This window comes from Athene cunicularia (assembly GCF_003259725.1).
Source record: "Athene cunicularia isolate RWA chromosome 2 unlocalized genomic scaffold, athCun1 chr2_part1, whole genome shotgun sequence".
Lineage (NCBI taxonomy): Eukaryota > Metazoa > Chordata > Aves > Strigiformes > Strigidae > Athene > Athene cunicularia.
The window spans coordinates 29,885,947-29,913,689 of NW_020799095.1; the positions used below are offsets into that span (position 1 = coordinate 29,885,947).

Consider the following 27,743-nt stretch of genomic DNA (forward strand, 5'->3'; position numbering starts at 1 on the left):
TGAGGGGGGCGGCCGGGGGAGGCGCCCTGTGCTCCGCTCCTGCCAGGCGGCCCTTTCCCCTCACTCGCCTTTGTGTCCCTCCGTCGGTGTGTGTCTGTGGGGTGCAGCACCCCCGACTGAGTCCCGTAGCCCCCTCGGAGTCCGAAATTATCACAGAACGGTTTGGGTTGGAAGGGACCTTGAAGACCATCTGGTTCCACCCCCCTGCCATGGGCAGGGACACCTCCCACCAGCCCAGGTTGCTCAAAGCCCCGTCCAACCTGGTCTTGAACACTGCCAGGGAGGGGGCAGCCACAGCTGCTCTGGGCAACCTGTGCCAGTGTCTCACCACCCTCACAGGGAAGAATTTTTTCCATACATCTAATCTAAATCTACCCTCTTTTAGTTTTAAACCATTATTCCTCATCTGATCACAAAATGTCCTTGTAAAAAGTCCCTCCCCATCTTTCCTGTAGCCCCCTTGAAGTACTGGAAGGTTGCTATAAGGTCTCCCTTGGAGCCTTTTCTTCTCCAGGCTGAACAACCCCAACTCTCTCAGCCTGTCCTCACAGGGGAGGTGTTCCAGCCCCCTGATCATCTTTCTGGCCTGCTCTGGACCCCAGAGCTGGACACAGCACTCCAGGTGGGGTCTCACGGGAGCAGAGCAGAGGGGGACAATGCCCTCCCTCGACCTGCTGGCCACACTTCTCTTCATGCAGCCCAGGATACAGTTGGCTTGCTGGGCTGTGAGCACACATTGCTGGCTCATAGTCCGTTTTCTACTGGACTGTGAGCTTCTTTTAGTTGTTACCAATTCTCTCTCTTAGCAAGTTGCCATCTAGGATCTGAGAACTTCTTTGTAGGCTGTGGTGGCTTTGAGTTAGAACTGCCGTGAACCATTAGACACTGCTTGATGGCATGTGTAAACTTTAGAGGCTGTACTTGTGAGAATATGTATATGAAATGGTAATGCACTCTGCAGCCAAAGTCCAGGCATCTGTCCCTGCTCTAAACAAAGTCACAGTCATTATTTCTGAGCATGTGTAGAAGAGCTCTGGGTATAGGGCTTTGTCTTGGTGTCCAGTTGTACAAGAGACACAGAATGAAATGAAGTTCAAGTCACTGGAAGGTGGGATGATACAACACTTCCAAAGAAAACCTAGCAGTAAATTATTTGTGTTTTGTGGGGTGCGAAGGAGTGGGTTTGGCTGGATAGTTGGGAAGATTTGAAGCTGTATGGATTAATTTGTTTTCCTTCCTTTATGGGAGGGAGTTCCCTTTCTGCTTAATAAAATAACTTTATCTGTGTGCAACAAGGATGAATGGCAACATAAATTAAAGTTCAACTCTTTATTCTACTGAGTTATACATGTGAGATTCCTAAATGTGTCTGTTAAAGTCTAAGCTATACATTCCTATTCATGAAAGATGAAAATTCCTACTTATTGACATGCAAATTCCCACTGGACTATGGTTTTCTTGGAGAACGTCACTTGTAGATATGAAGCTATTTCTTAGAGATGTTGTCAGAGAACTGTGTCCAGTTATTGATTGACAGTTACGCTAGCTGAAGGGGCACTGTGTTGACATAGGAACTTTAAAAAGTAGATTTCCATATAGATGGCCGTGGTTTCTTATGTAGTAACATACTAATGTCTTTTTTTTAAATCAGAAGATATTTCACAATTTGTTTCAGCTGTTGATACCACTTACCAAAACTTCCAAGATCATCACATATTGCTTGATATGCTGTGTTCTCACTCCTCTCAGCATGTAGATGAATAAGTCTGAACTAATCTTTATCTTAATTGAACTTTATATCAAATGGTAAGTAAACTGTTTTGCCTTCCCTAAGGTAAAGCTTAATCTTTTCTTGGGTGGATTTTTTTTCCCAAACGCATTATAATTCAAATTTGCTGTAAGTTCATCAGTCTGTTTCCTGTCTCTCTTCCTCCCCTCTCCAGAAACAGCATAAAAGAAGTGGGGACGCAGGTAAACCTGAAGGAGGATATACTTTATACTCTGAAAGCAAGAGTAACAATTTCTTTGGATAAAAAGGTTCTAGAACAAGATTGAAACAAGCTATTTTTCTTATTCTTTCAGACAATTGAAGGAAAATGTTGAATGAGTTAGTTGTTAACTCTCAGAAATGAAGAGCCTGCCTTCAGGTTTCTTTCCGCTTCTCAGTCTTCGTTGAGACCCATTGTCTCTGTAGCTTCTCTTAAGAGATTCGTGCAGCTTGAGTAACTTTCGATTAGGTTCAAATTCAGGCTGAAGTAGATTTAATCTCTTCAGACAGGTGATTTCAGCTGCAAGGTCTGTTCTTGAACCTATGATAAATATACTAGATAATTACCAATACTTTACAAAAAACCCAACAAGCAAAAAAAATGAACAACAGGAGAACTTTTCTACATATATCAAAAGCAAGAGTATCTTTGTTCTTCTCCTCTGCCTTTTTTCCAGAACCTGCAACATTTTATTTTTATACTTGAAAGGAAATCAGGCTTATCTGTTGGACCAAGCTTTAGGTTTCAATATTCATAGGTTTTAGTCCTCAAGTTAATGAATTTTCTCAAAGATCATTGCTTTCTTTCAAATATAATTTATCTTCTACTACAGTCTTATCAAAGCAGGAACTGTAAAAAGGTTCCAGAAGACTTCAAAAGAATAAAAATAATAAATAAATTTAATATCATCAGCTGCCTTAGACTTAAGAAAGCTCAATAATTTTATCAGCAGTAACCTGCATTTTTAATGCCTCTCTGTAAGAAAATAGGCTAAGGGAAAATCTTATTTTCTTCAACTACCTAATGGGAGGATAGCGAGAACAGTCAGGCTCTTCTGAGGAGAGCATAGCAAATGGACAAGGAGCAATTGTCATAAGCTGCAACAAGGGATAGCTATTAGGAAAAATTATTGACAGCAGAGATGTTCAAACACTGGAATGGATTACTCGGAGCAGCTATACAATGTTTGTCCTGGAGATACTCAAAACTTAAGTGGATGAAGAATCAGAATGTCCTGTTCTAACTTCAAAGTTGACCTTGCTTTGAGCAGGTAGAAAACTTCCAGCCTCAACTGGCTTGATTCACATCTGATGGTTGCATCATAGAATTATTCCTATAATTAATTTCATGAGAAAAAGTACTTCCAGTTCTAAAGTTTCTTCCTAATGCATAATATGGATGCACCCTACTAATGGCAACACTGTGTCTGTGTGAGTTGATGCACAGACTTCAACTGGTTGCCTCTAACAATGTTAGCTTTAAAACACTAATAAGATACGAAGAACTGTGTGTGTCAGAGTATGTAGATTCAGTTAGAAGTCAGTCCCTGTAAAGCACGGGCATGAGTCATTCTAAAAAAGTATACAAAAAACCCCAAACCGAAACCAAACCTACTGGGAACTAACTCCGGCTTGATTTCAACTATGTGAAGGTAAAATGTATTACTTAGAATATTCAGAAACAGTATTACTGAAACAGGAATTTGAAGTGTCACTGTATGAATAAATAAAGCAGCTATGACTGGTATAGCAGCACTGAAAAATATTAATTTGTTAAAAACTGTTTGGATTTATGGATAGCAATGCTTGTGTGAAAATCACTACCTCTCAAAGAACAGAAGACTCAAAGTGTTTTACCAGACTTACTGGCTTTTGGTCTATAAGAAGATGCCTTTTAAACTGATTGTTTGTATAACTGAAGTGGCTAAAGCTCCATTAAGGATATTCTGAATTTAAAAGGCTGTGATGTGCTCCCCTTTCAAATCTGAAAGAATTAATTAGAATTATTTTCTGAAGGCATAACCGCATTGGAAAATAAAATCTAAAAGTCAGACTTTGTATTCCGTTCTCGATGAGTTTGTGTCTCAGCACAGTTTGCAACTTTAAAACTTCACTTCTGGACCATTTAAATTTTTACAAGGTTTAGTTCCATTTGAACAAATTTACAAGTTGTGTACTGAGTCTGACAGAAATGGAGTTAACTTTCTTCGTAGGGGCCAGGATGGTGCTGTGTTTTGGAATTCTTACTAAAACAGTACTGGTAACACACCAATATTTTAATTACTGCAGAACAGCATTTACACAGCGCCAAGGTGTTCTCTGTTTCTCATGCTGCTGTGCCAGCGAGCAGGCTGAGGGTGCACAGGAAGTTGGGAGGGGACACAGTTGGGACAGCTGACCCCAACTGACCAAAGGGATGTTCCACACCCTCTGACATCGTGCTCAGTGGTAAAAGCTCAGGGAGAGAAGGAGGAAGTGGGAACATTTGAGGTTACAGCATATTTGTCTTCCCAGGTAACTGTATGGAATGATGAAGCCTTGCTTTCCTGGAAATGGCTAAACATCTGCCAGACAATGCGGAGGTAGTGAATGTCTTCCTTATTTTGCTTTGCTTGCATGCACTGCTTTGCTTCACTTATTAGACTGTTTTTAACTCACAATTTTCCTTACTTTTGCTCTTCAAGTTCTCCCTCCCATCCCACTAGGCAGAAGTGAGTGGGTGGCTGTGTGGAGCTTAGCCTAGGGTTAACCCGCAACAAGTTGACACCGTGCTGTGATTTGCAGGAGGAGAAAATGAACTTGATATCAAGCTATCACGTAAGACTTCCTCAGTTAGGAGCAAAACACAAACTGCTTATGGCGCATTTGGTATGAGATGTGATATATTTTACTATTGCACTTTTGGATAGTTTTGAGTGTACTAATAGTTTGGAGCACATCTCATGGTTTTCAGTCAGTTGCTTAGATTTGTGTATATGTAGAAAGCATACAGGCGTACTGTTTTAAAAGTTTGTTTTTTCAAGGGCTTTCGGCTTTTTTGGTTGTGCTTTTTTTTTTTTTTTTTTTTTTTTTTTTTTTTTCCTTTGGACAGCGTTCTCCGCATATCAGCGTATATGTGGTTTACCAATGTTTGTACTGAAACCTGCTAGATACCACTTAGAGTTCTAGTTGCACTTTTGCAAATCACTCTTTCCGATGTGAATTCTTAGAATCGGTACATTTGTCAGATTATTTGCACATCTTGCACTTCAGCATTATTACTTATCTTTATGTCTTAAAAAATCTGTATGGGATCCTTTAAAAGAAAGGTTTGAGGGTGTTTTAGAATATGGAATTCCACCCACCTTCTTTTTTGGCATCCTGCTGATACTTAATTCTGTGGAAGGAGTGAAAGGAATTGAGGAAGGCAGAGTACCATATGCCTCTTTAGAGCACACTTGGGTGACAGTCATGAACAGAAGGAGAATAAGAACAAGACCTGAATTCTACAAAATGACATCATCATAATAGAATAGGCCAAGAAAAAGTAGACACTGAAATATGAAGCGTGTTTGTGATTTAGGACAGGAAGGATGTAAATTTCAGTCTGTGAGTTTTAAAACTTGTGGCAAGCCAGTTTAAGGGTGCTTACCTGAAATGAGTAGGAAAGCAATATTAAACTTAAACACTGAAGGACAGCTTTGCTAGTGAACCATAAATGAGATTATTGCTTTATGTCAGGGCACATAAAATTTAATCTGTATTCATTTCTCTTGATTATTCTTTTTGCATATTCTAAAGTCGTTATGTTATTAAAAGGTATTACACTTTCCCTTTGTGACTTTAGATAATTACATTGCCACTTGGTGGCCTCATTTGATCAGATAATAGGTGATAAAAATATGTTAAGATCCTTTTTCTTCACAGATGTACAGTTCAAATCTTGCTATATAATCTTCCTATACATCCAGGAACAGTATCTCTTTTTGCAACTGATTATGTGTATGCTGTGTTGATTGCTGTGGTTCTTGACAGCCTGAATTGCTGATACTGAGGTGGTCAGACCTAGGAGCTCTTCAGTAAGGACAGAAGTAAAGTGGATTACTTTTCTCCTCATCTTTGCTCATCCTTGGTTTTTTAAATGTTCCTCACCCCTTCCCAGTCAAAGCAAGTAGAGGATCTCATCTGCTACCAATATAGTTTAACTGGTTTTTAGGACTAGAACTTGTTTGGATTTTGTCAGGCTTCTTTCCTGCTTATTCTTTATCCTTAATTCTTATTTTTTCAGATTTCATTACCTGCAGATGTGTTTCTGTATCCCTTTTGTGAAATTATATCCCAAGTTTCTGTCCCTTTGTGGTTCCATATTATTAATACAATTAGTTGTGTTACAAAATGCCTGTATGTTATTGCTCAGTTTGCTGTTTTAGTGTGCTTATGTCTGGGATCAAGGCAAGCAAATATTGATTATATCATGCTTAGTATACTTAGAAAAGTCTTCTGCCTTGGTATGCTTTCTGTCAGTGATGGAATGGAAACTCAGTTTTCCTACACCTTGATTCTGAACCTGCAGTCTCAAGCTCTGCTGGCTCAAGGCTTGGTACTGCCTCAGAGCAAGGTGGAGTGTCACCCAGCTCCATTCTTGTCTCATGGTTTTCTTGCAAAATCCATGTAGCTCTTTTGCAGTTGCATAGCTCCAGATAGCCCCAGGATCTTCTGTTGCAAACTATGAGACATACTGCCAACTGGAATGAAAACGCCATTAGTTGATACATAAGTAATGATTTAAGGTTAAAGTAACACATGATTCTTGTATCAGTACTTGGCTGTCCTCTAAAAATGTCATGGTAAAATCAGGGGTTTTGTATCCGATCCTGGTATTAGTGGCTGTTGATTCTCTAAAGTAATATCTCCTTTCACTTCTTGGTGCCTATTCATTAAATTTTTTAGCTACCTGCTCTATTTGCTGTGATTTCTTAATGTTTTTGTTATAAATATTCCAAATTAGTCTCAGGTTGGTGTTGTTCTGGGTATTTGGTGATATAGGTGGACATTGCAAATGTTTAACCTAAATTAGATGAGAAAAGTTGCACAGTTATTTCTCTATACACAACACAGTTTTCTGGCAATTACTACTGAAATAGATGCAGAGAAATCATAACATTTATCCGTATTTGGTGTCATAAATTTTAGAATTATTAACTGATAATTGATTCCACAAAGTAGTTACTGCTACTGTAGGAGCAATATTCTGTTTCCATTGTGGGGGCTTCTTCAGACTACAGTCCCGTAGGATAGGCCTCAGTGACTATAACCTCATTTCTTTCCAAATCTCTTCACACACCATCAGTGATGCTACTTAACTTCTGTGCAGTGACTGATAGACCTCTTCAGGCAATAGTAATGGAGGTTGTGCATGTGCTGTTTTACAGTCATCTGTCTCTTGCATAGTATCTTGGCCTTCATTTCTCCTAAAATCACAGCTTTGTCCCATTTCAGCGGTTGAAACTTTGGGCATCCTACACACCGACTGTCCCATAACTTGTGTGTTGGTAATTACTGCTCACAAAATCTACTATGCTATTAGTAGTTTAACAACTACTTAATAACTACTACTTTCTAGTTCCAGTGCATTTTTTTTAAATAATATTTTTTCTACTTCATTCCTCATTTTGATTCCCATGCCCCAATTTTTACAACTTACTAGTCAAAGTTTCTACTTCAGTGGCATCCAAAATTCCAGTTGCAACTTCTACTTCCTTTAAAATGGTACCCCTAAACCCACTTGGTATGTTGTACTCCATCATATGGAATACATTTCTGGGTCAATGTTACAAATGTCCCTTTTATTAAAGGAGTATATCTGTTCTGCCTCGAAAAATTCGAAGTAAATGCTTTGTTCACAGTAATACGCACTCTACTAATTTGCTGCCACTGAGTAGTATCTTCTATTCCCAGAACTGTAAATTGTTTCTCAACTGGAATATTTGGTTTAAAAAGTTAAATAACAGCAACAAAACTCTGTGAACTAAACAAGTTTGACCTTTTCTTTTTTTTTCTTTCAGTTTCTACTTTGCTTGTGGCTTTCACATTTGGTTTAACCATCTCTGGTGTTTTCCACTTGTATTTCAGTTGGTGTGCTTGTTCAGGTTCCATCAGAGTTGTTGTAGGTTATTTTGATTTTTAGCAAAGTAAGTAGAAATAAAATATACCAGTTAAATTTGTATGCTGCTTCAAGCTACCATAGTATATTCAGTTAAAATCAGAGAGATTCTTTAAATTCATAAAATTATTTTTGGCATCATGGAATATATATGTTATTGTTTAGCCTTGACATTCGTCTTGTAGTTTTAAACTAGTGGAGACATGTATCTGATTTTTTCATGATCTTTGGTACAACAGAGCTTTCCATTGCCACTATAAGTAGGGTCTATTATCAAAAAGCAGGGTGCTTACTACTCCTTTGTAACATAAACAAATATTCGTATTTTTGAACCTAACATCATTATTAATATGCAATTATTAATAAAAATAGAAACATGCAAACTCCAGTCAGACAAAGCCTAACAACTAATTTATGCTTCTTCTTTTAAGAGCCTTTTGGCTGGCAGTGGTTCTGGTGAGACTTCCTATACACCTTACTCGCTGTTAAATTTTAATATCAACATCTATAACATAACATTCTTGATTTTTTGTTAACTTATCTACCTTCTCATAATTAAAATTGAAACTGGAACTACTTAGGCATTTTTCCATTCTGGCATTTTACTTGATACGCAGTAAGGTCCTGCTTTATTTACAGATGGAGCCAGTCCATCCTATTTACAGTTTAGATAAACTTGTGTGGAAAGTATGGAACATTACTTCCCATCCTCCTTGCCATTCTGCAGAGTAGTGGTTTGTTCTTGTTTGTTTATCTATGCATTGAGCATTCCTACCCAGTTGAGTTGCTATAACAACATTAATCTCTTTCCAGTGTTTAGATAGAGTCTGTATCCATTCTTCAGTTAAAACATTAGGCAGTCTTTTTTCTCCCAGGCATAGCTCTAAATCACATGAACTTCTGAGAAGCTGTTGTGGGTCATAGGTCATTAAAACGACAAGATAATGCAATACCCCAAATTTTTCTGTAATTTTTCACTGTTTTGCCTAATGCTATTTTTATAATTCCATCGGGTCATTCAATTTACCTTGAACTGGGAGTTCCCAGCAATGTGAAACCTTTGTTTTCTTCCCAGACCTTCACACAATTTCTTGATGATTTGCCCTGGAAAATATGTTCCTTGCTTCAAATCAATTTATTGGTTTAAATCGCATCTGGAAAATACAACATTAAATGCCTGCACAGTGGTAGACTTGATTGTAGTCGATATCCTTGTCTGTGGTTCATTAAGTCTCTAACATTTTAATGTTATTTTTCTCTTAGTGGGGGTATTCATCACAGCACAAGTTAAGCAATTATGTACCCATCTGTCTTCATGTTCTGCCAACTCGCTATCTTCTAATACTCCCTTTTGCATTTAGGCAACCCCTACATCTTGTTCATGCATCTACTGAAACAAATCTACCTGAAGTGCATATAGTGCTCTCGATCTACAAGTGTTTGTTATCTGGCCACACTATGCTCTCTGTGCTTCACCTGTCTACTCCCTTCTATAGTAATCACCCCTCAATTTCCTCATTTCCATGTTGTAAAGTGGCTAGGTCTTTGATACCTTTCTTTGTATGTTTTTCTTTGTTTTGTTTTCAAAATAGGTATTTCTTCAAATTTTAAGTCTACTGGGACCACCACAACCTTGGCAAAGGCATCTTCTTGACTATTTCAGTACTGTTGCTTCTGTATTTTTCCTTTGGTATGCTTTTACACTACCTGAATATTTTTTTTTTCCATTCTGCTTTTTTTAAACTACATTCAGGATTTCCTTTTCATGATTGATGGGCTACCAGATTTCCATTCTGTGTTTGTAGGTTATCTTTATTGCACATTGGTAGCCAAATAGTTAAAGCTTAATATATCCGGTCTGAAACTATGTACAAAGCGAAATCATTTCCTTCAGGTTCCTCTTTTAACATTGTTAGCAGAGCTTGTATCTCTGCTGCTTGTGTAGGGAGAAAGCAGGCAGCTCTTATTATTTTTCACAGGGGCTGCAGCATATTTAATTGAGGATTTTCCATCCTTTTGATAAAAACTGGACCCATCTGTGAACCACACTGAACATCCTGTGGCACGAAGTCAGCAACGGAGCTTTTATCTGGTGAGAGACACATAAACAGGTAAATGATACTTATGTTCAGTCATATAGAGCTAGTGATAAAATCTTGTTGTCTTCTACAGAAAGCTCTTCGTTTATAAAAGCCAATGTCCATCCAGCTAACCTAGGGTCTGATACATACCCACTTTGTACTTTTCCAGCGATTATATGCTTTAGTGGAGTATGTGTGATATGTACTACTGCAAACAGCCTCTAGTGATGTATTCCGAAAGCTTGTTGCCTATGCCAATGCTAAACTTGTTTTGTAACATGGAATAGAGTTCTTTCCCACTGATCTTAAAACTCTCAAAGCAAAGGCTGTAACTTGCATCTTATTTCTGTGTTCTTGAAATAATACAGTCCCAAGGTCTAGATCAGTAGTGGCTAGCCAAACATGAAACAGCTTACAAGAATCTGGGCATTCACTAGCGTCTGAGCTAGTGGAGTTTTGCTTCTTTCTGTTCTTTCCATTCTTGTTTGAAAGATTTCATCATTGTTTTGATTAGTGATTTACTGTTTTCTGCAAGTGTAAGGATATTCTCACAAACTGTAGGCAATTCCAAAAGTGAATCTAATGCAATTATTACTGTGGGGGCATGGACTCTCATATCAGTTCTACCCTTTGGTGATCCCAGCATCACCCTCCCTTACCGAACTAAAACTATTTGCACATATTTCACTTCAGATTGTACCAACTGAGTTTTGTCATGATTAGCTTTAAAGCCTGTGTTTTGAGTAATGCTGATTACTTCTTAGGTATATTCCTAGACTTTCAATGCAGTTTTTCCATGTATCAACATATCATCCATGTATGATATGACATAACATATTTTGATGGTAATTTCATCCACATTTGATATGTTTGATCTGAAAGCCTTGAGGTACATGGATAAAACAGTATTGCTTCCTCTTACAGGTAAATGCTTGATTTTAGCAGCTTTGCTCTGCTGGTGGGATTGCAAAGAAAGCATCAGCTAAGTCAATAACAAAAAATCAGTGAGATACTCTGCTTAGTGCTAGAAGAATTTAAGCATGTTTCCACCACAAACAACCTGAGAAGTGGCTACCTTATTTGAGAATCAAAAATCCGTTTTTAGGCTTTTTTCTTTGCTTTTAACCCTGGACAAAATGGGATGTTAAAATTATAGGTTTCTGCACTAGGACCTCGCTTTCCAGTAAACTTGTTGATGGTGGGTTGGAATCTTTCCTCTGCTTCTTGTGGGTGTTGATATTGTTTTTTTTGGGGGGGAAGGAGGATCTGGACCTTAAATTAATACACAACTTCTATTTTTCCACATTTTAACTTACAGACACAAAAAACTCGAGGAAATTCTGTTACCCAAATATCCACTGTTTTTACTTCCTCCGGATTCTTAATAACAAAGCATCAATGACTTGCAGGAATCGCTCCACCCTTACCTCCCACTGGTCAGTCCCAATACCAAAAACATCCGTAGCAAAATCTGCAGCTAATCCATTTTGTTACAGCAAGGCTGTGCCAACAATTCCCTGCTGTTTATAAGAGGGATCCTCCCACTCCTATATTCAGAAGGAACTCTTGAACTTGGCAAGTATTAAACTGCAGGCAGAGATCTTAATACAGGTGCCTGCATGTGCCTTCATGCATATAATACAAGTTTTATCATTCTTCCACTTTCTTGAGTTCCAGCTGGTACAAATATTTATTGAAGAGTGTTTATTGACACTATGGTATCAATTAACATCATGGCACTAGTGGTAGTTAATGTTCTTTCCCTGACTACCCAGTACTAATATTGTTACTGGCCTTTTGCTTTGGTTATATTGTAACTTTAGCACTAGACCAGGGGCAGGTAGACAGCAGAGTGTCCTTAGTCTTTGTTACTGAGAGGAAGAGATGATGCCTGAGGACCTCACTGAGAGGGACCTCTTATGTTCTGCAGTTTTCATACCTCCTCATCATCTTTTTTCATTAGCTTAACAAAACAAGCCAGAATGGAATTTATGGTTTCCATCCCATTTTCTAATATCTTTGCCTCTTTTTCTCAAATTTTACCACGTTGCTTTCCATTGGTGTTCCCTAAAGGAAGTTTTTTATCAGGTTCTGCAGAGGTCTTTTGCAGTTACTGTTACCACCTCTTTTTATGCAAAGAGCTAAACCCACACTGAGGATTGCTTTCCCTTTTCTGTCCCTTTTGATCTTTATTTTTAAATGGAGACTGAAATTCCTGGAAATTACAGTATGTGCAGACCTTTTGTCAGGTCTACAGGACTGAGATTTCCTTGCATTCCTTCTTAACTTTATTACCTTGCCCATTTGCTGAAGATGAATTTGCAGCTCCTCCCGTTGTATTTCTGCTTGATTCACAGGTCCCAGAATTACTCTTGTACCACTGCTACTTTAAAGGCACTATGGTTCTATTAACTCAGACAAATACTTCCTCAGATGTCGATCACAACAATTTTTCCGGGATTCATATGACTTTACATTCTCATATCATTCTTCTAGGTGGAATAGCTGCTACACAAATCTCCTTTCAGTGCTCAGCTAACTGTTCTGAGACATCCATCTACTAAATTTCTTACAGGAGATTCTTCCTACAATGTAGCTGATAATCGTACTCCACTGTGAAGCAGTGTTTTTAAGGGCTGTGCAATCTTTACTAGTTAAGGAAAGCTAATTCTTAAGGCCTGAATTCAGCGGCCTTGGGCCTCGAGGTTTAAGCAATTACTCTTGCTTGCTCTGCAGCCGGGTAGTTGCTACTGTTATATCTCCCAAGTTTTAAGAACAATGTGACCAAGCATCACTGAATTCTGTTTTTACCACTGTTTGGTTGTAACTGCATAACTGGATCATAAAAGCCTGTTTTGTTCTCACATTAACATGAATTTTCAGTATAGTTGTGGACTGAGTTTCCCATATATCCCTGTTTTATTCTGGATAGAGAAATGTTAACATATGCATTATGTATAGTTGACAGTAGTGTCCTGGGTGACTGCTATTGAAGTAAAAGGGCTCTCTGGGTGTGCAGAAATCCATCTGTACAGTATAGCTTATAAGAACTGCCTTCAAGATAGTAAATTCATTGCAAAAACTATAAGGTAAACCTAGGAATCAGAAATTGAGAACCTACTTTTAAACACCGTTAGACTAGTAGTATATACCCAGATCAAGAGAGAGACAGAAGTCTGACTGTTTTTATTATCACAGCAGAGAGTTTTGGTAACATTTGCCATTATTTCTACTCATATTTTGCTGGTATAGAAGATATATATACCTATTTCTTCTTTCTGTTGTTCACCCCTCTCTTTTCCACATATTCATATAAATACGTGTGAAGAAGAAAGGGGATTTTTGTAGGTGAGCAATGTCGTTATTGCTTTCTTCTATTTCGTATCATGGTTTAACACTAATGTATGAGTCATCTGATATGGCATGACAATCAGGTCCTTATCTGTATCCATGTGATCTGTTGGGAGAGGATCTGTTTACTCAGTTTACCATTATCAGACTAGCCACTGTTAGTATTGTGCTAGCCTAGAAGATGTTTTGACCACTGCTGTGAAGTGACCCACCACACCAGTATTCTAAAGACATATTTTTAACAAGATGAAGTACCACATTTCAAATAATTTTCATTCTTGTAAACATACACTTTCACATACACATTGGATTTGGACTATCCAATTGGTGTGTGAGAAAATCTTCTTGATTCTGTCACATACAGGCATCTTTCTTTGCTAATGGACCTCTTAATGAACTGACCGCCAGCCATGCGTGATCATTGCAGAAATCATCTGTCTGCAGGATGTGGGACAACCTAGCAATATATCTTTCCCCAGACACCATGGAAAATGCTATAATGTCTTCTGCAAATGGCCCATGACATGGAATCACTACCAGATCATTTTGTCTAGTGGTTAGATAAAAGGGTTTTTTTGCATGCCACCAAGTCCCATACATGCTCAGCAGAGGTAGTTTAAAACACATCCCTTTTCTAAATTCAGTTCTGTTTCATAGTATTGACTGTACAAGAAACCCCAGAGGATGCTCCCGTTGAGGCATCCCTGTAGTATTTAGTAAGCATACCTTGCCCACAAAGGGAATGTGTGGGTTCCTAGGATGTGGCCTTAGGATCTCTAATTTCTACTGGAACAGCATTCCTAGTGTGACACATGTGTGTGACACTGACTACAAAGGATATAGGCCTTTGCTTACAGTAGCAGGTATCTCAGTTTCACTAAGTGCTCAAATGAGCTGATGAGAGCTGCTTCCTTGAACATTGTTCCATACTAACAAAATCACTTGCTCTCAGTGAGTGGTGACATGGAAAACACGACTGCTCTGAGCACTTTATTCAGTCAGGACGAGCTGTTAATCATTCATTATTTGTTGCTGATATAAAAAGAAATCAAGGGTCATGTGTCATTGTGTGTAAGCAAAATGTAAACTGATGAAAGATTGCGTCAGAAAGGAGGAAGTCTAGAGTGCAAAGGGTGAGGAAATTGGAATATGAGCAGAGATCACTGTGTTCCTTCAATTATCTCTGATCATGTTGGAATGCTGTCCTAAGCCTTGTAGCTCAAGAGTCCCTATGAACATCATCTTTTTGTGGAGCCATTCCCCAGTCCTTCTAGCTCTAACCTCCAGCCTTCGTCTCCCATTCTTTCTGGGAAGTAGACAAGAAATCACATTGTGATTTCACAGTTCACTCAGGGAAGGGGAGGAAGCATTGGGGAAGACCCCTGAGGCTTGCTGATTAGTTAAATGCTTTGTATTGTTTCTTTCTGCTGTTTATTGGGCAGAAAGGTTTCTGTTTACTAATACTACTCTATGAGTTTGGCCATGCTTAGCACCTCTTAAATTTCATTGATGATGTTGCTGTTTAATATGGTATGTCAATTTTATATAAAGTTTATGCTTAGAAATGAGTAAGAAATAAATAAAAAAGATGAAATTTGAATTTGCAAGGCAGATGTCTAATAAATTCAAGTTTCAGTGGGAAATGTATGGGAAAATGTTGTTTGCTCTTGAAATGAATAATATTTGGGAGTAGAGCAAGAAACCTTATTGGAATCAGAATTTATTTTAATGATCTTTTGTGCCAGCTTGTCACTTGTGTGAGTTTTGACTGAAAAGAAACAACAGAGAAAAATGGTGTTTTTAATAGGTGAGAAATTAGAATACTGGTATAAGTTTAAGTAAAAAAAAAATTATTGTAGTATAGAAATTAATGAAATTAAATAAAGCACTATAATACTGTACCCTGTGGTGGCTGCTTAATAAGTATATGAAGTAGTTGCTGTGAAGATAAGACAATTAAATGTTTTTTATGAGTCTTTCTAGGGCTGGGACTCATTCAGATTTTATATACCAGAATTGTCAATGAGATAGAATGTTTTACTGACTTGGGAAGACAACTTTTCTATCCTTTGAAAAGCATGAAATGTATAGGATAAAGCAGATCAGCTCTCAAAAGCTGACATGTAAATGCTAGGCAGATGTTTGACCAATGATGAGACAACTTGTATTGTGCTCACTAGTGACTTGAGAGCCCGTGTCTTGTAAAAGAGTTGATCTGTTTGGTAGTGTGAGAGTAGATTTATCATAATTCTTGCAGACTAGAGACCAGAATAAATTATGAGTCTTGGGCATTTCTGGGTCCCTGTAAAGAAAAATTTTTTCTGTATCAAATATAAACCACACTCCATATTTTTTTTTTTTTTTTCTAAAATAAATAAAACAAATTATTCTAACAAAGGGAAAATTCCTTTACTCCTAAGAAGTATTAGCTATTGTATATTTATCAGTAGTGGATTAACACTTTGTTAAAACCTATTTTGTACCCAGGATCTGCCAGAAAATGGAAATTATAACTGTTAAGCAACCAGTCCACAGGGAGATTAGCAGTTGTAGTGAGTAAGCTTAGATGTATCTTGCTTGGGATCAATGTAAATGTGCTTGCTTCTTCCTGACCTCTTTTTCCATCCTCTTTGTCACCAGCTTCAGCTGCTGACAGCACTTGGACTAAAAATGTCTTAGAACTGCAAGCAAACCAGGAGCTTGTACCTAGAAGTGTCGGGAAAGATAAGGAGTGGTGATTAGACATTGGTTAGGACTGTAGGAAATGAATTTGTGACAATTAATGAACCCTTATGGAATGAGGGAAATTGAGAGTTAAGAGAAGATACAGATAAATTAATGAGTAGAGCATCTAGTCTTGGTCAATAGAATGACTACACGTAATTGCCTCTTCAGTAACTGTAATCATAACATAGCTGGTCACAACCTACAGAAATCTTTAGAACTATTTCTTCCTAAATGGTCACATTCAGACACACCTTGATATCATAACTGGAATCTTCCTCGTGGATCTACCTGGATTGTTGTCAGGGATACATTGGCATTGTGCAATGTAAGCAGACAGAGCTGTTGCATGTGGAACTGTGTTTCTGGAAGCAGAAGTGGTAGGTAAGAGGAAACATTACCCCCATGAGTATGGGTATTTAAAAGGTTTGGAGCTTATGAACAAGTGTGTCTGCACTGAATACAATTGCCTGTAGTACAATTTACCTTACAGTATATAAATAATTTGTTTTATAGTAAACATCAAAAAGGAACAAAGCAATTTGACTCTGGTCAAAGACTAACATGCAGAACATGGTCATAGTGTCATAATCAATCTCTTACGAGATGAACTGAATGATTATTTTTAGTCATTTCACTACAGTAACAAAATTCAACATACAAGATTAAGTAAAATGAGTATACTTCCATACTGCTATGGCACAAGAAAATCAAAGGTGTAGAAATTAGAAATACTTGCCTATTTTTGAAATAAACCCCAGTTTGACAATACTTTCCTGAAATAAAAAACAACCAAGCTGTGAAAGAGTTTGAGTCCAGAGCATAGCAATATCAAAGATCAATAGCACCAACTCTATCGAGAAGGGTTATAGGAATGTTGGGGATTTTTTTGTCTAGAGAGACAGACAACGCTTCTGAAAGTAGCATTAAAATTTCAAAAGTAGTGTGAAGTGGAATGGAAGAAGTTGCTCTTCATATTTACTGTGGATAAGAAAAGAGTAACAGGTCTAACCTGTCTCAAAGGCAATTCCAGTTAGACATCAGAAAAACTTCCTAAGAGTTCAGAGTTTAAAAGTCTCCATCTTTGTTTTTGGAAACTACCAATAGAGTGACAGAACTCAAACATCTGTCAAGAACATAAGATGGTATAGTTGATCTGATCTGGAGGAAGGAGAATGGACAGGATAACATTCTGAGGTCTCTTCTACTCCTCATTTTTGTGATTTGTAAGGCATATGATGAACTGCAACTGTAGAATAGAGAAATAAAACTTTGGAATTCAGTTTTAATAGGCAGAAGCTGAACAGCATAATTTTCTTTGTAATCTAGACATTTCATGAATTTTATGTAATAGAGTGCTAGTATTTATAAAATACAATTTTAAATACTATTGTAGAATGCAATGTCAAGATGAATAGCTTCGATTTTTGTATAGGATGTAATATTAATAATGTTATATATTTAATATTTAATGACTTGAGTTTGTAAACTCCTTTCCCTTTTCCTCAGGAGTTCAGCTGTCTGTGATCCAAGACACAGCTGCATAACCCTCTCTCAGACTTGTGAGGAAATTGCTATATTCTGAACAAGAACTGCAAAAAAGTTGATAGAGTGGACTTCTATAGAGAGATGTAATTGCAGACAGAGATAAGACTCTTGAGATTGAGCTAGGCCACAATTCAAGGATTCAAAAGGAAAAATGTCATCATATAAAGGAATAAAATCCTAAGGGAAAAGCAGGGATTTAGAAGATGGCAATTCAGTCATACTGAGGATCCATTTCAGGGGCAGTAGAAACCAGCCATATCCCATCTCACTGAGAACTTCCTGGCCAGCAAGACTTTTTCTAACACTCAGTTTAGTATTTCTTTAATTCAAATTATCTTTTGTGTATAGTGACTAATCAGTAACTGCTGAATAGTTTTGTGTATATTCAACTTACAAAGGCTCTTTGTGCATGGCAAAAGGTATCTAAACAAATTGATACAGTGAGGGAAGGTAAAAGTTCCTTGATTACTTCTACTGTTACAGTGTTACCTGGCATATAATTGGCTAGAAGAATTATCAAGAAAAAAAAATAATTGGATGCATCTGTAATACTATATACTTTATTCAACTTCAGTAGGGAAAAATGTTTTCCACCTGTACAAAAAGTCACTTTTATTATTGTTTTTCCATAATTTTTCATATAGCATATTAAATACAGTAAACTGAAAGTCCTGAACACTTTTAAATCCCTAATGCTCTGTACATTTCTTTGAATGAATATATCTTGTTTTAATGTTCATATCTTTGAATGAATATATCTTGGGTTTTGAGATTCAAAAGACATCTGCCTTTCTAGGTATGCTGAGGATGAAAACATCTGCTCATGCTCTAGAAGGATGGAACTTTTTAATCCTGCTTTAAATAGTTTAAGAAATCTTACTAAATCTAAGACAAATGTAAATACCACTTCAATTAAATACATTTTTCTATTTTAACCGTGGTAAGAATCTCATTTTAAATGCAGCTATATTATAAGCAATGATTATGAAAAATATTATCTCCTCACCCATTAATGCATCATCAAGTTATATTTAATAACTTCAGTGATAAATAAACATCAAAAAAGTTGTTTTCCATATATAAGAAATATCTCTCCAAGTGAGTTGTAGGTTTGTCTGGATTTTCTGTTGTTGGTTAAGTACAAGCCAAAAAAATGTGAAGCTTTCAGAAAGAATACTGAGTCTGTAAAGCTGAAAATGGGCACATTACTAATACGAAGCTAGTGACATAACATTAGTTTGTAGCAATCCCCCTCACTAGAATAAACAAATAACTCCAAATCAAATCAACAGACAATAAAAGTGGAGCTTCGTAGTATCATTAAAACATTAGTTTCAGGTAGACTTTATACACAAATAGAAGCTTGATGCTTACAAGAACTTAATTTGGCCTCATGCTTAGTCCAGGGCAAATAAGATATCTAGCAATTTCTACAGGTGGTATCTTATGGCTGAGCATACAGCATAGTTCAAGGAAATCAAAACTGTCATTTTCTGACTTTATGATAATTCTCTTCATACAGGACAATTCTCATTGATAGAACAGTGGCCAAGTTAGCAAAATTCCTGTACAAAGCAATATTATTTTCCAGCATTGGTTAACAGGAAAGAGGCTGCTAAAATGGAAGAGGGGTTCCCCAAGTATCATAAATAAGAGCTTGTTCACAGTTGTTCTAACCTGTGCCAGGGCTTAATGTCACTGAGGAATCATTACAGGATTCTTGAGATGCTCTCCACCATTTCACCTACTGGGAGCTTATTGGGAAGTCCAACTCTCCATCTTTAAAGGAGATAAAAGAAAAAGAGTTTCTGTCCTTTTCTCTGGTTATAATGTAAAAAGGCTTTGAAGTATTTGCTTCAATTTCTTGTCATGTTTGCTGGTTCTATTGTTAAGCATAAAAAAGGTTAGTTTTTCTTGATGTTGTTAAAAAAACTTTGAAGTTATCGTGCCATCATTTCACAATGTTTTGACTGATGTCAGAGTAAGATTGAAGTTTCTGTGTCAATTGTTTGTTCTGATATCATGTGTCAATTGGTCATCCCCTTTTCTGGCCTACATCAGATTAAAAAAATATGCATGGAACCAATGTGTGATTTGTAGGATGAGATTCTGTCAACACAAATTCTTTTCTGGAAGCATAACTAGTTGAAACTTCATGACAAGACACGATCACCCTATTTTTCAAATGCCTTATTCTGCCATTCCAGAAGCTGACTTATGATCAGTTTGTTCATAAAATATTAAGAAATCTTGACATATAGGAGAGAGTTGGATAAGTAAATTTAGATAAATAAATGCACAGAAACAGTCTGGAATAATTAATAGTGACTTACGAAACAGACTGATCTGTTACCTAACTTAACTGGCATCTAAAAGTTATATTATAATCATACAAAATACAACTCAAACACTTTTGTGAAAAACAGAGCTATCCTGACAATACTGGTGAATACTCCATAAGAGCAATGACTTAGAGAAGTATTTAAGGTTTGTCATATTTTACTGTTACAGTACAATATCTCATTGTAGTAGAGTGTCCAATAGAGATGATTAAAACCATGCATTTATATCAAGTTGGAGAAGGGAATTAATTGTGCCTGAGTCTACAGCATTAAAATCTCTCCAGAATATTTCAAGGGACCTAACGGTTATGTCTCAAAAATGCAAGAAGTTCTTATGCTCAAAATTCTAAAAACAATATGTGAATATAATCCAGGAGCCATAAAACTATGTCAGGCAAAAGGAAATTGGCTACTACCTTAATAAAGAGAAAATTGAGTAAACCTTATGAATATTTATAAGTATTTTCACATAGAAAAGATATCTAACAATGAAGGTGCTCACAGAAATAATTATATCCAAGAGGTATTGTTCTGTCTTGAGCTAAACAATTTCTGTGAAGGGAAATGGAACATAGAAACAGCTATCCAATAGGTGCAATGAACTTGTGAGCAGTTGCAATTTTTTGAGTGAAACTAGATGTTTTCCTCATGTATAGGCTTTAATTTAGACAAGACCAACTTTTCTGATCCTATGAGTCACTTTCCAGAATTTTCAACTGACTAAAATCTCTTAGGGCATTTACCACATAACTCAGTAGAGGTAGCTCTTTGTGTTGCAGTTTGTCATTATCTTCACAGAGTCCCATTGATCCACTGTGGGATAGGGCTGAGGTGGACGTGTGGCAGAGTTTTGGGAAATCCAGGTGCATGAACCGTATTGGCCTCTTTTTACTTGCTTGTACAATAAGCGATTTGAATTGTCCAACAGTTCCCATATCATAGGATAACAAATGTTCCCATATCATAGGATAACTGGTTTGGGAATGAATTTTAAGTAGTTTATGAGCCTTATCAAAGGACATAGATTGGTCATCTCTGTTTAAATCCATCTTCTGCCTGAAATTTTGTGATTAGTAAGTAGAAGGAGAAAAAGAAAAGTTTTCTTTCTTCTTGGAGTTCTGAGTGAACAGGACACTCCACTTTCAAGATGTACAGAACATCTTTACATTGCATTAAGTCAATGTCCATTTGAACAGACAATGTAGACATATAGAAACTTCATGCTTCAGGGCTTCAGCCTACAGAATTAAAAATAAATCTCCCTTGATGACATAAAAAATTCATTAAAGCTGGGGGTAAGCTATTGATTTAACAAAGTAACTGATCTGAGGGAAGACAGTAGTTTTCAAACACCGGGTTTTTGAATCCTGCATATATATTTAGGACAAAACTGGTTGCCAGACTTTGCATGAGAAGATATTTCTCCTCAGATTAGATTAGCACCTACATTGTTTCTGGGTCTTTCCTTCCCTTTTGGGCTGCGAATCAGCTACTGTGTTCACCTACATGGGTTTTATATACTCAAGTGCAGGTAATGTGCAGTGGTGATGCCTCAGGTTCTTCTGTTGTTGCTCTATGACACAAATTTAATCTCTATGACACAAATTTAATCTCTTCAGACTGAAATTATATATAATCTAATTCAAAATAACAGTTTTAACATGGGAATATCTGAATGTTTTACAGCAAACTGTGAGATACAAGCGATCAGAAGAATGATTTAGTGATCTTTTTCTGGCTTCAAATCCTGTGCACCTGTGAAGCTATGTCACTGAAAACTCAAAGTAGAGAAGCCATAGAATACTAACAGAATTCTGTAGCTTACTAAGTAGCTGTAAAATACTGTACTTTCCCAATTTTCCCACTTTTTAAATATCAGTTTAGTTGGTTCAGCTACCAGTGTGATAAAACTGGCTGTAAAAGTCTTTTATTTTCTTTTCATTACTGTATACAGGCAATAGAAACTCCAGTAAAAGTTGCTGTTCTGATTTATTTTTGTTTCACTTCCTTATCATGATCATACTGCAATAACAGAGACATTGCAATGAGGTAACAGAACATTGTGACAAATCTTGTAGTTTCACCCATTTTCCCTTTAAGGTGAAACAGTTGTGAAAGACCTGCTTATACTGTTTCATTTGTCTAAATTAATTGACTTTAGAATCTCTCATTCAGCTTTATTCAGCTCCCACTGAAATAGTTGGAGCAGTTCATTAAGATCAAGTTCAGCAAATCACTTAGGCACACAAGTTACAATAAAACCCAGTTTTCCCATTAACTGCTGTGTATAGAAGCCTATACAAATATCTCAAGATGACTTTTCCTTAATAGGTAACACTTATATTTAATAATCCTTGATATTTTGCTTGACTGACAATGGTAAACTACCCTTTCTAAAGTAATCCTCAGTCTGATAAAACTCTTTGTATTCCAAAACATTTTGAAAATACGTTTATCAAAATTTTGAGATTACAGTTGTGCATGAATAAAAGGAATAAAAATTATCTCTCAGATTAATTATCAGATTAAGTAAATTTTGTTTCAGTGAAGTGATGAGAGACCTACAGAGAAATTCGTATAAATATACTTGTCTTCTAAGACGAGGATTTTTATTTAACTTCTCATAAATTTTTTCTACTGTAAAAGTGTTAAACATATCTAATTTACTATATACATCGAAATAAGAAGTGCAAATATTTTAAATGTTTTAAATATTTGTTATTATTTTCATTGAAATAATGCCTACAGATAATGATAAAACCAATACTTTCCACAATAAAATAAATAGTCCATTTCAAACAGTTTAGAATCTGAGCATAGATTCAAAAATCAGAAAGATACTAATTGAGCAGATTTCTACTGACCATACCTATTTCCAAACCAATTCTAAACTGAGTCTGAAACTCATCTTGCTGTTCTGCAGTTACTCAAATGAGAAACAATATGCACTATAGTAAAATCCTGTTTTCTTTCAGGCTAGATGGATCATGTATTTGTGAATTAGACTTAGAAGAAGGGAAAAGAAGCAAAAGAGTAAAAAACTCGTGTTATTTGGTTTCATTCTCACTGTGTATTCAAGATTGGATTCATCCTTAAGTGTAACAGTTACGTGGAGCATTCAGCACCATCTCTAATAAAGTAAAGAGGAATTCCTGGGAGTTTTAAGGGGCATAATTAAGCCAGCGGTAGATAAGAGGAACTTCTGCTGCTGGAAGAATAGACTATTCAGGCTGGTTTTCCTGAGTGACAATGAAATAAGAGTGCATAAGGACTTCGCTTGCTAAAGATTCCCTTTAGGAAAAGGGAGGCAGAGTCCAAAGTGCATACGCGTTCCTCTCCAAAGTAGGCAAGGCAACAGGACTGGGAAAAAAACCAAGAGAAAGCTATTGATTATCTCTGTTTTACATATGAAGAGCAAAGTCCAATCCTGCTGCATGTCTTTAACCATATTAATCCTGCTGATTTTTGAATAATTTTTCAGAGGACTAGACGCAAACCAAGAACAACCTTCACGGTATGTCAATATATATATATATATTTTTTTTTTAATTAACAGAGAAATTTATAAAATTAACTGATAACTAAAATCAGGAAAATGCGAAATAACTGTGTATTCTTAAATAAACATCTACTTTCTCATTTATTTGTGTATCTGTGCTGAATCGCAGTAAATATAATGCTTATATTATTCAAATGAAATTAAATTAAGGACCCACTGTTATAAAAGAGATACAAATACAAAATATCAATGTTTGTAATCAGACATGTTTGAACATATTTATACTTGCCCATGACAAGTATTCACTTGCAATGTATGAATCAGTAACTTTATTGATTTTAAAAAATAGCTATATTTTTCTTTCAAACAAATGGTATTGAGGTTACTGTAATTGGCTTAACAGTTGTATATTTCTCAGTAAAATATTATTTTACAGGGAGTTATCCTAAATAAATTTAAAATGCATTCTGAAGATGAAAAGAATCAGAAGCGTACTGCAGATGAAACTAATCATGAGATTACTGCATCCAACCAGGGTCATGAATCTGAAGGCAAGGAGTAAGTATTCTTAAACATTGAAAATATTATAAGATTACATTATCTTATTTCAGTTTTGTTTTGTTTTGTTTTGTTTTGTTTAATTTAACACCATTTTATCAGGAAAGCCTAAGAACAGAAAGCATTGTATCAATTTGAGAGTAGCATTGATTGACACATTCGTTTACTGCAGAAAGACCTTTTATCTTTTTCTTTTAAGGACTAAGTGTCCGCAATATTAACTATAGTTTATTGAAAAACAATTCTAAAATATGACAGAATTATGTTGGAATGGACATCTTGGATACAGTTATGTCATTAGCTAAGTAGTATGTTAACATTTTTAGTATGTCAGGAATCAATATTTTACATACCTTAAACATTTTATTTTTTCCCCATCCTCTCTGTGCAAAAATTTGATTCTATAAGTTATCTTCATCTTTCCTGTTTCAAAAGCTATATACTGCTTGAGTTCACAACTTCCCTGATCAGCTAGTAGCACCACCAGCTATTGTTGGTGGTGTTTCACCCTTCAGAGGGGTAAGCTGGGAAGAGCTTGACTTAAATTTACAGCAGTGAGGAACTGATGCTATTTAAATACCTGGAGATTAAACAGAAACATCTCAAGAATACCCAATAAATCATATTCATTTTATATACAATTGTTTCCTGTAAAATTATTTCATAATTGTACTTTAATTGAACTTCATTAATATATTGCATTAGTATTTCTGTGAAATGTAACTTTTTAAATGCACTATCATACTTTTTAAGCAAGGAGAAGAAGAAAGCAGAAAAGGCTAAAGTGGTCAGCCCATTAACACTGGTAAGATTTCTTCTCTCTTTATATGTGTGTATACACACACACACACACACACACACACACACACACACACATATTTCAAAGTGTAAACAAAAAAATGGTTAAAATTATGTTAGAGTACTGCATTTATGGTCTTGTCTCTACCAAATACTTTGATGCTACAGAATATTGGATATAGTATAGCAATTGAGCAGTTCTTTTTGTGGATGCAGTTTTATTAAAGTAGGTGTCTTATTACTAGTGTAGATTCCTAGGAGTCTTCCCCTAGGAATCATGCTAAACACAGCCGTACAGATTTTTGTTTGTGAAAAGTAGGGTTTTCCATGTTCAGGCATTTCTTCTGACTTAGATATATGGGTGTCCAAATAGCTAAGATTATGTGTGGTCTTGTCCTCTAAATTACCTGAGTTGGGTACTAATCACACTAATTAGCCCCATTAATCATTATTCAGTCCCTTGATTCAGCAGTAAAAGGCAACTCTATGGCACCAATGAAAATTAAAATTTAAAACTGTATACTGAAAAGTACTTTAAATTCGAGAAAATTTTAATTTTTCTGTATATTTTTAAAAAGGCAATCTGTTAATATTTAAACGAAATAAATCCTAGGTCATCTTTTAGTAACACTGAAATGTTGTATATTTTGTAGGTTTAGTGTGCATAATGCACAGGCATGACATGGTAAATAACAGAAGTAAAACTATAGCCTATGATGCTGGCCAATGCCAAATTTCTTTGCTTTGCTATACCAGCTAACACTTGTACAACTACATCGTACCACTATAATTTACAATAAACTTAGTATTTCACAGTAAACATATAAGCTCAAACTTTATTAAGTTCAATGGCAAGAGGTATTTAGGATTTCAATGTTTTGATAATGTCTACAGTGCATTAGGAATAGTTTTTCTGACTGAATAATAATGCATTTACAGTAAAAGTAATTATTGCCTTAATTATCACAATGCCATTAACATTTCTTATAATTTGAACTTTAAATGTCAAACTTAAAAGGGCAAATTTCTTATGCCTTGTTTCATAGGGCCTTTCTCACCCAGGTGCAGATATTGATGCATTAAAAACCACTTCTCTGGTTTTGAGAGTTTATAGTATAAAAGTACATATATTACAAGGGTTTATTCCTGTCCATTTAAATTGTTTTGTAATCTTAATTTCTAATGAGATAAAGTTGTAATTTTGTGACATTAGGCGTATAATTGATAGCTTTTTCTTCACTTTCTTGACTTTGTAGACATAACATTATGTTAACATTCTAATACCACAGTTAGAATTAATTTCTCTTCTCACTCACAGTTTCGATACTCCAATTGGTCAGATAAATTACTAATGATACTAGGCACTCTCCTGGCAATAGCCCATGGAAGCAGTCTCCCTATTGCGATGGTAATTTTTGGTGATATGACTGATAGCTTTGTTACTTCTGGAGACTCAAATTTTACAGGTAAGAATATATTTGCTCTGAAGAGAACAATGGCTCTTATTTCGAAAAGAGCCAGGGAGATTGAAGCATCCTGACGGGAGATAGTGATGTCAGAAACCCCAGCTTGTTACTGTAGTATGATGCAAACTAGTAACTCTCATGTTTATTGTTAATAGAGATACACTATGGAATTTTTTTTGCTCCTAATCTTAGTTTCTGCATTAGTAGATTTTTTTTTTCTAATTATCCACTACAGAGCACATTCAGCAAATCACGTTTAACTGTGGCTCTGCTAAATAGAAAGAGGCTTGTTTTCCATTTCTTTAGCCTGAGTTCCTTTTGATTCCCTTGCATCAAATCTGGCAATTATAGTTCAGAAGGTGAATCAGATGAGTAAGTAGATCCAACAGAAAATTTGCTACCAAAAATAAAAGTACTAATTTTCTCTTGGATCAATTTGTTGAGCAGCCTCATTTGCTGACTCAGAAGTATGAAATCAAATGCAAAGGAGGGCTGGCATGCACTGCTGGATACAAGAGGGAGGACTGATACTGTCACTTTGATATCAACTCATAGTTAGACTAAATTACATTGTCCTCTGAATTCAGACATTAGATGTTAAATTTGTGAACAGGTTTGTTGCCTGAAATATTCTCTAATAAAATTTTATTAAACGTTTTAAAGAAAGTCTATACAGAAAAAAAAAAAAAAGAAAAAAAAAGCGCATGTGATTATTATCTGTCCTGCATTCATTTTTGCTCTTATTATGCTGCTGTAAGACAGAAACATGGGCATAGTGCCTTTATAAGAACAAGTAATTTATGGTTCACTCCTCAAGTACAATAAATTGATCAGATTTTTATGGTGCAAATGCAAAATGCTGCAGCTATATAGTCTTTGTCTCCATTAGTCTCAAAACATTTGTCACTAAGTTCTCCTTGGGGCAGTCAAATTTTAGGGCCAACACCAACATTACAGTCAATGGTTTTGTAACAGGTTAAGCTATTTACAGTTAGTGATTTCATGTCGATGTCAATATCTAGGCTTGTATTTTAAGTGGGTTTGGGCATTATACAAATGCCCTATGTTTTCAAAAAAGATAAAAAGAAACAACATTTAATGAATGCTCAGAAAGACCTTTTAATCTCAAGTTGCACCGATGTAGTTCATAGTCAGTGGAGTTATGACTAACCTTATATTAGTATAATCAATGCTTTTGAATAGGTAGAAGGCTGAAATTGTTATACTCCTCCTTTCATTAAAATCAACTTGATTCAAAAGGAGATGTAGCAATTCAAAATTTGCTGAACAGCTGCAGGAAAACAAAATTGTTAAAACTTGCTCTATTAAGACTATTTACTCTTTTCTTCCTTTCTAAGGAAAAATGTCTTCAGTGAATTCCTCTTTAGATATTCTTGGCAACCTGGAAGAAGATATGACAAGGTAATTAGAAATTGGTCTTCTTTTTTATATGTAGGCATACATTT

At 36.0% G+C, this 27,743-nt stretch overlaps 2 protein-coding genes across 8 annotated transcripts in view; one reads left to right on the forward strand and one right to left on the reverse strand.

The window, feature by feature from the left end:
• The window catches only part of RUNDC3B (RUN domain containing 3B), a 63,902-nt gene extending 57,392 nt beyond the window's left edge, over positions 1-6,510 (reverse strand). Inside the window, exon 1 of the mRNA XM_026843309.1 lies at positions 6,302-6,510. Within this exon, the coding sequence (XP_026699110.1) occupies positions 6,302-6,510 (209 nt within the window). The remainder of the gene's footprint in view (positions 1-6,301) is intronic.
• A 3,326-nt stretch (positions 6,511-9,836) lies between these two features.
• The window catches only part of ABCB1 (ATP binding cassette subfamily B member 1), a 117,708-nt gene continuing 99,801 nt past the window's right edge, over positions 9,837-27,743 (forward strand). For 4 of the 7 annotated variants that reach the window (XM_026842458.1, XM_026842457.1, XM_026842453.1 and 1 more), the window contains exons 1-6: positions 9,837-10,021; positions 23,438-23,470; positions 23,892-24,013; positions 24,767-24,818; positions 26,130-26,277; positions 27,636-27,699. In XM_026842458.1, the coding sequence (XP_026698259.1) occupies positions 23,916-24,013; positions 24,767-24,818; positions 26,130-26,277; positions 27,636-27,699 (362 nt within the window). In that variant the 5' untranslated portion in view covers positions 9,837-10,021; positions 23,438-23,470; positions 23,892-23,915. Of the gene's footprint in view, positions 10,022-22,931; positions 23,095-23,437; positions 23,471-23,891; positions 24,014-24,766; positions 24,819-26,129; positions 26,278-27,635; positions 27,700-27,743 lie in introns of those variants that run through there. The other 3 variants (XM_026842456.1, XM_026842454.1, XM_026842459.1) reach the window with 3 other exon arrangements.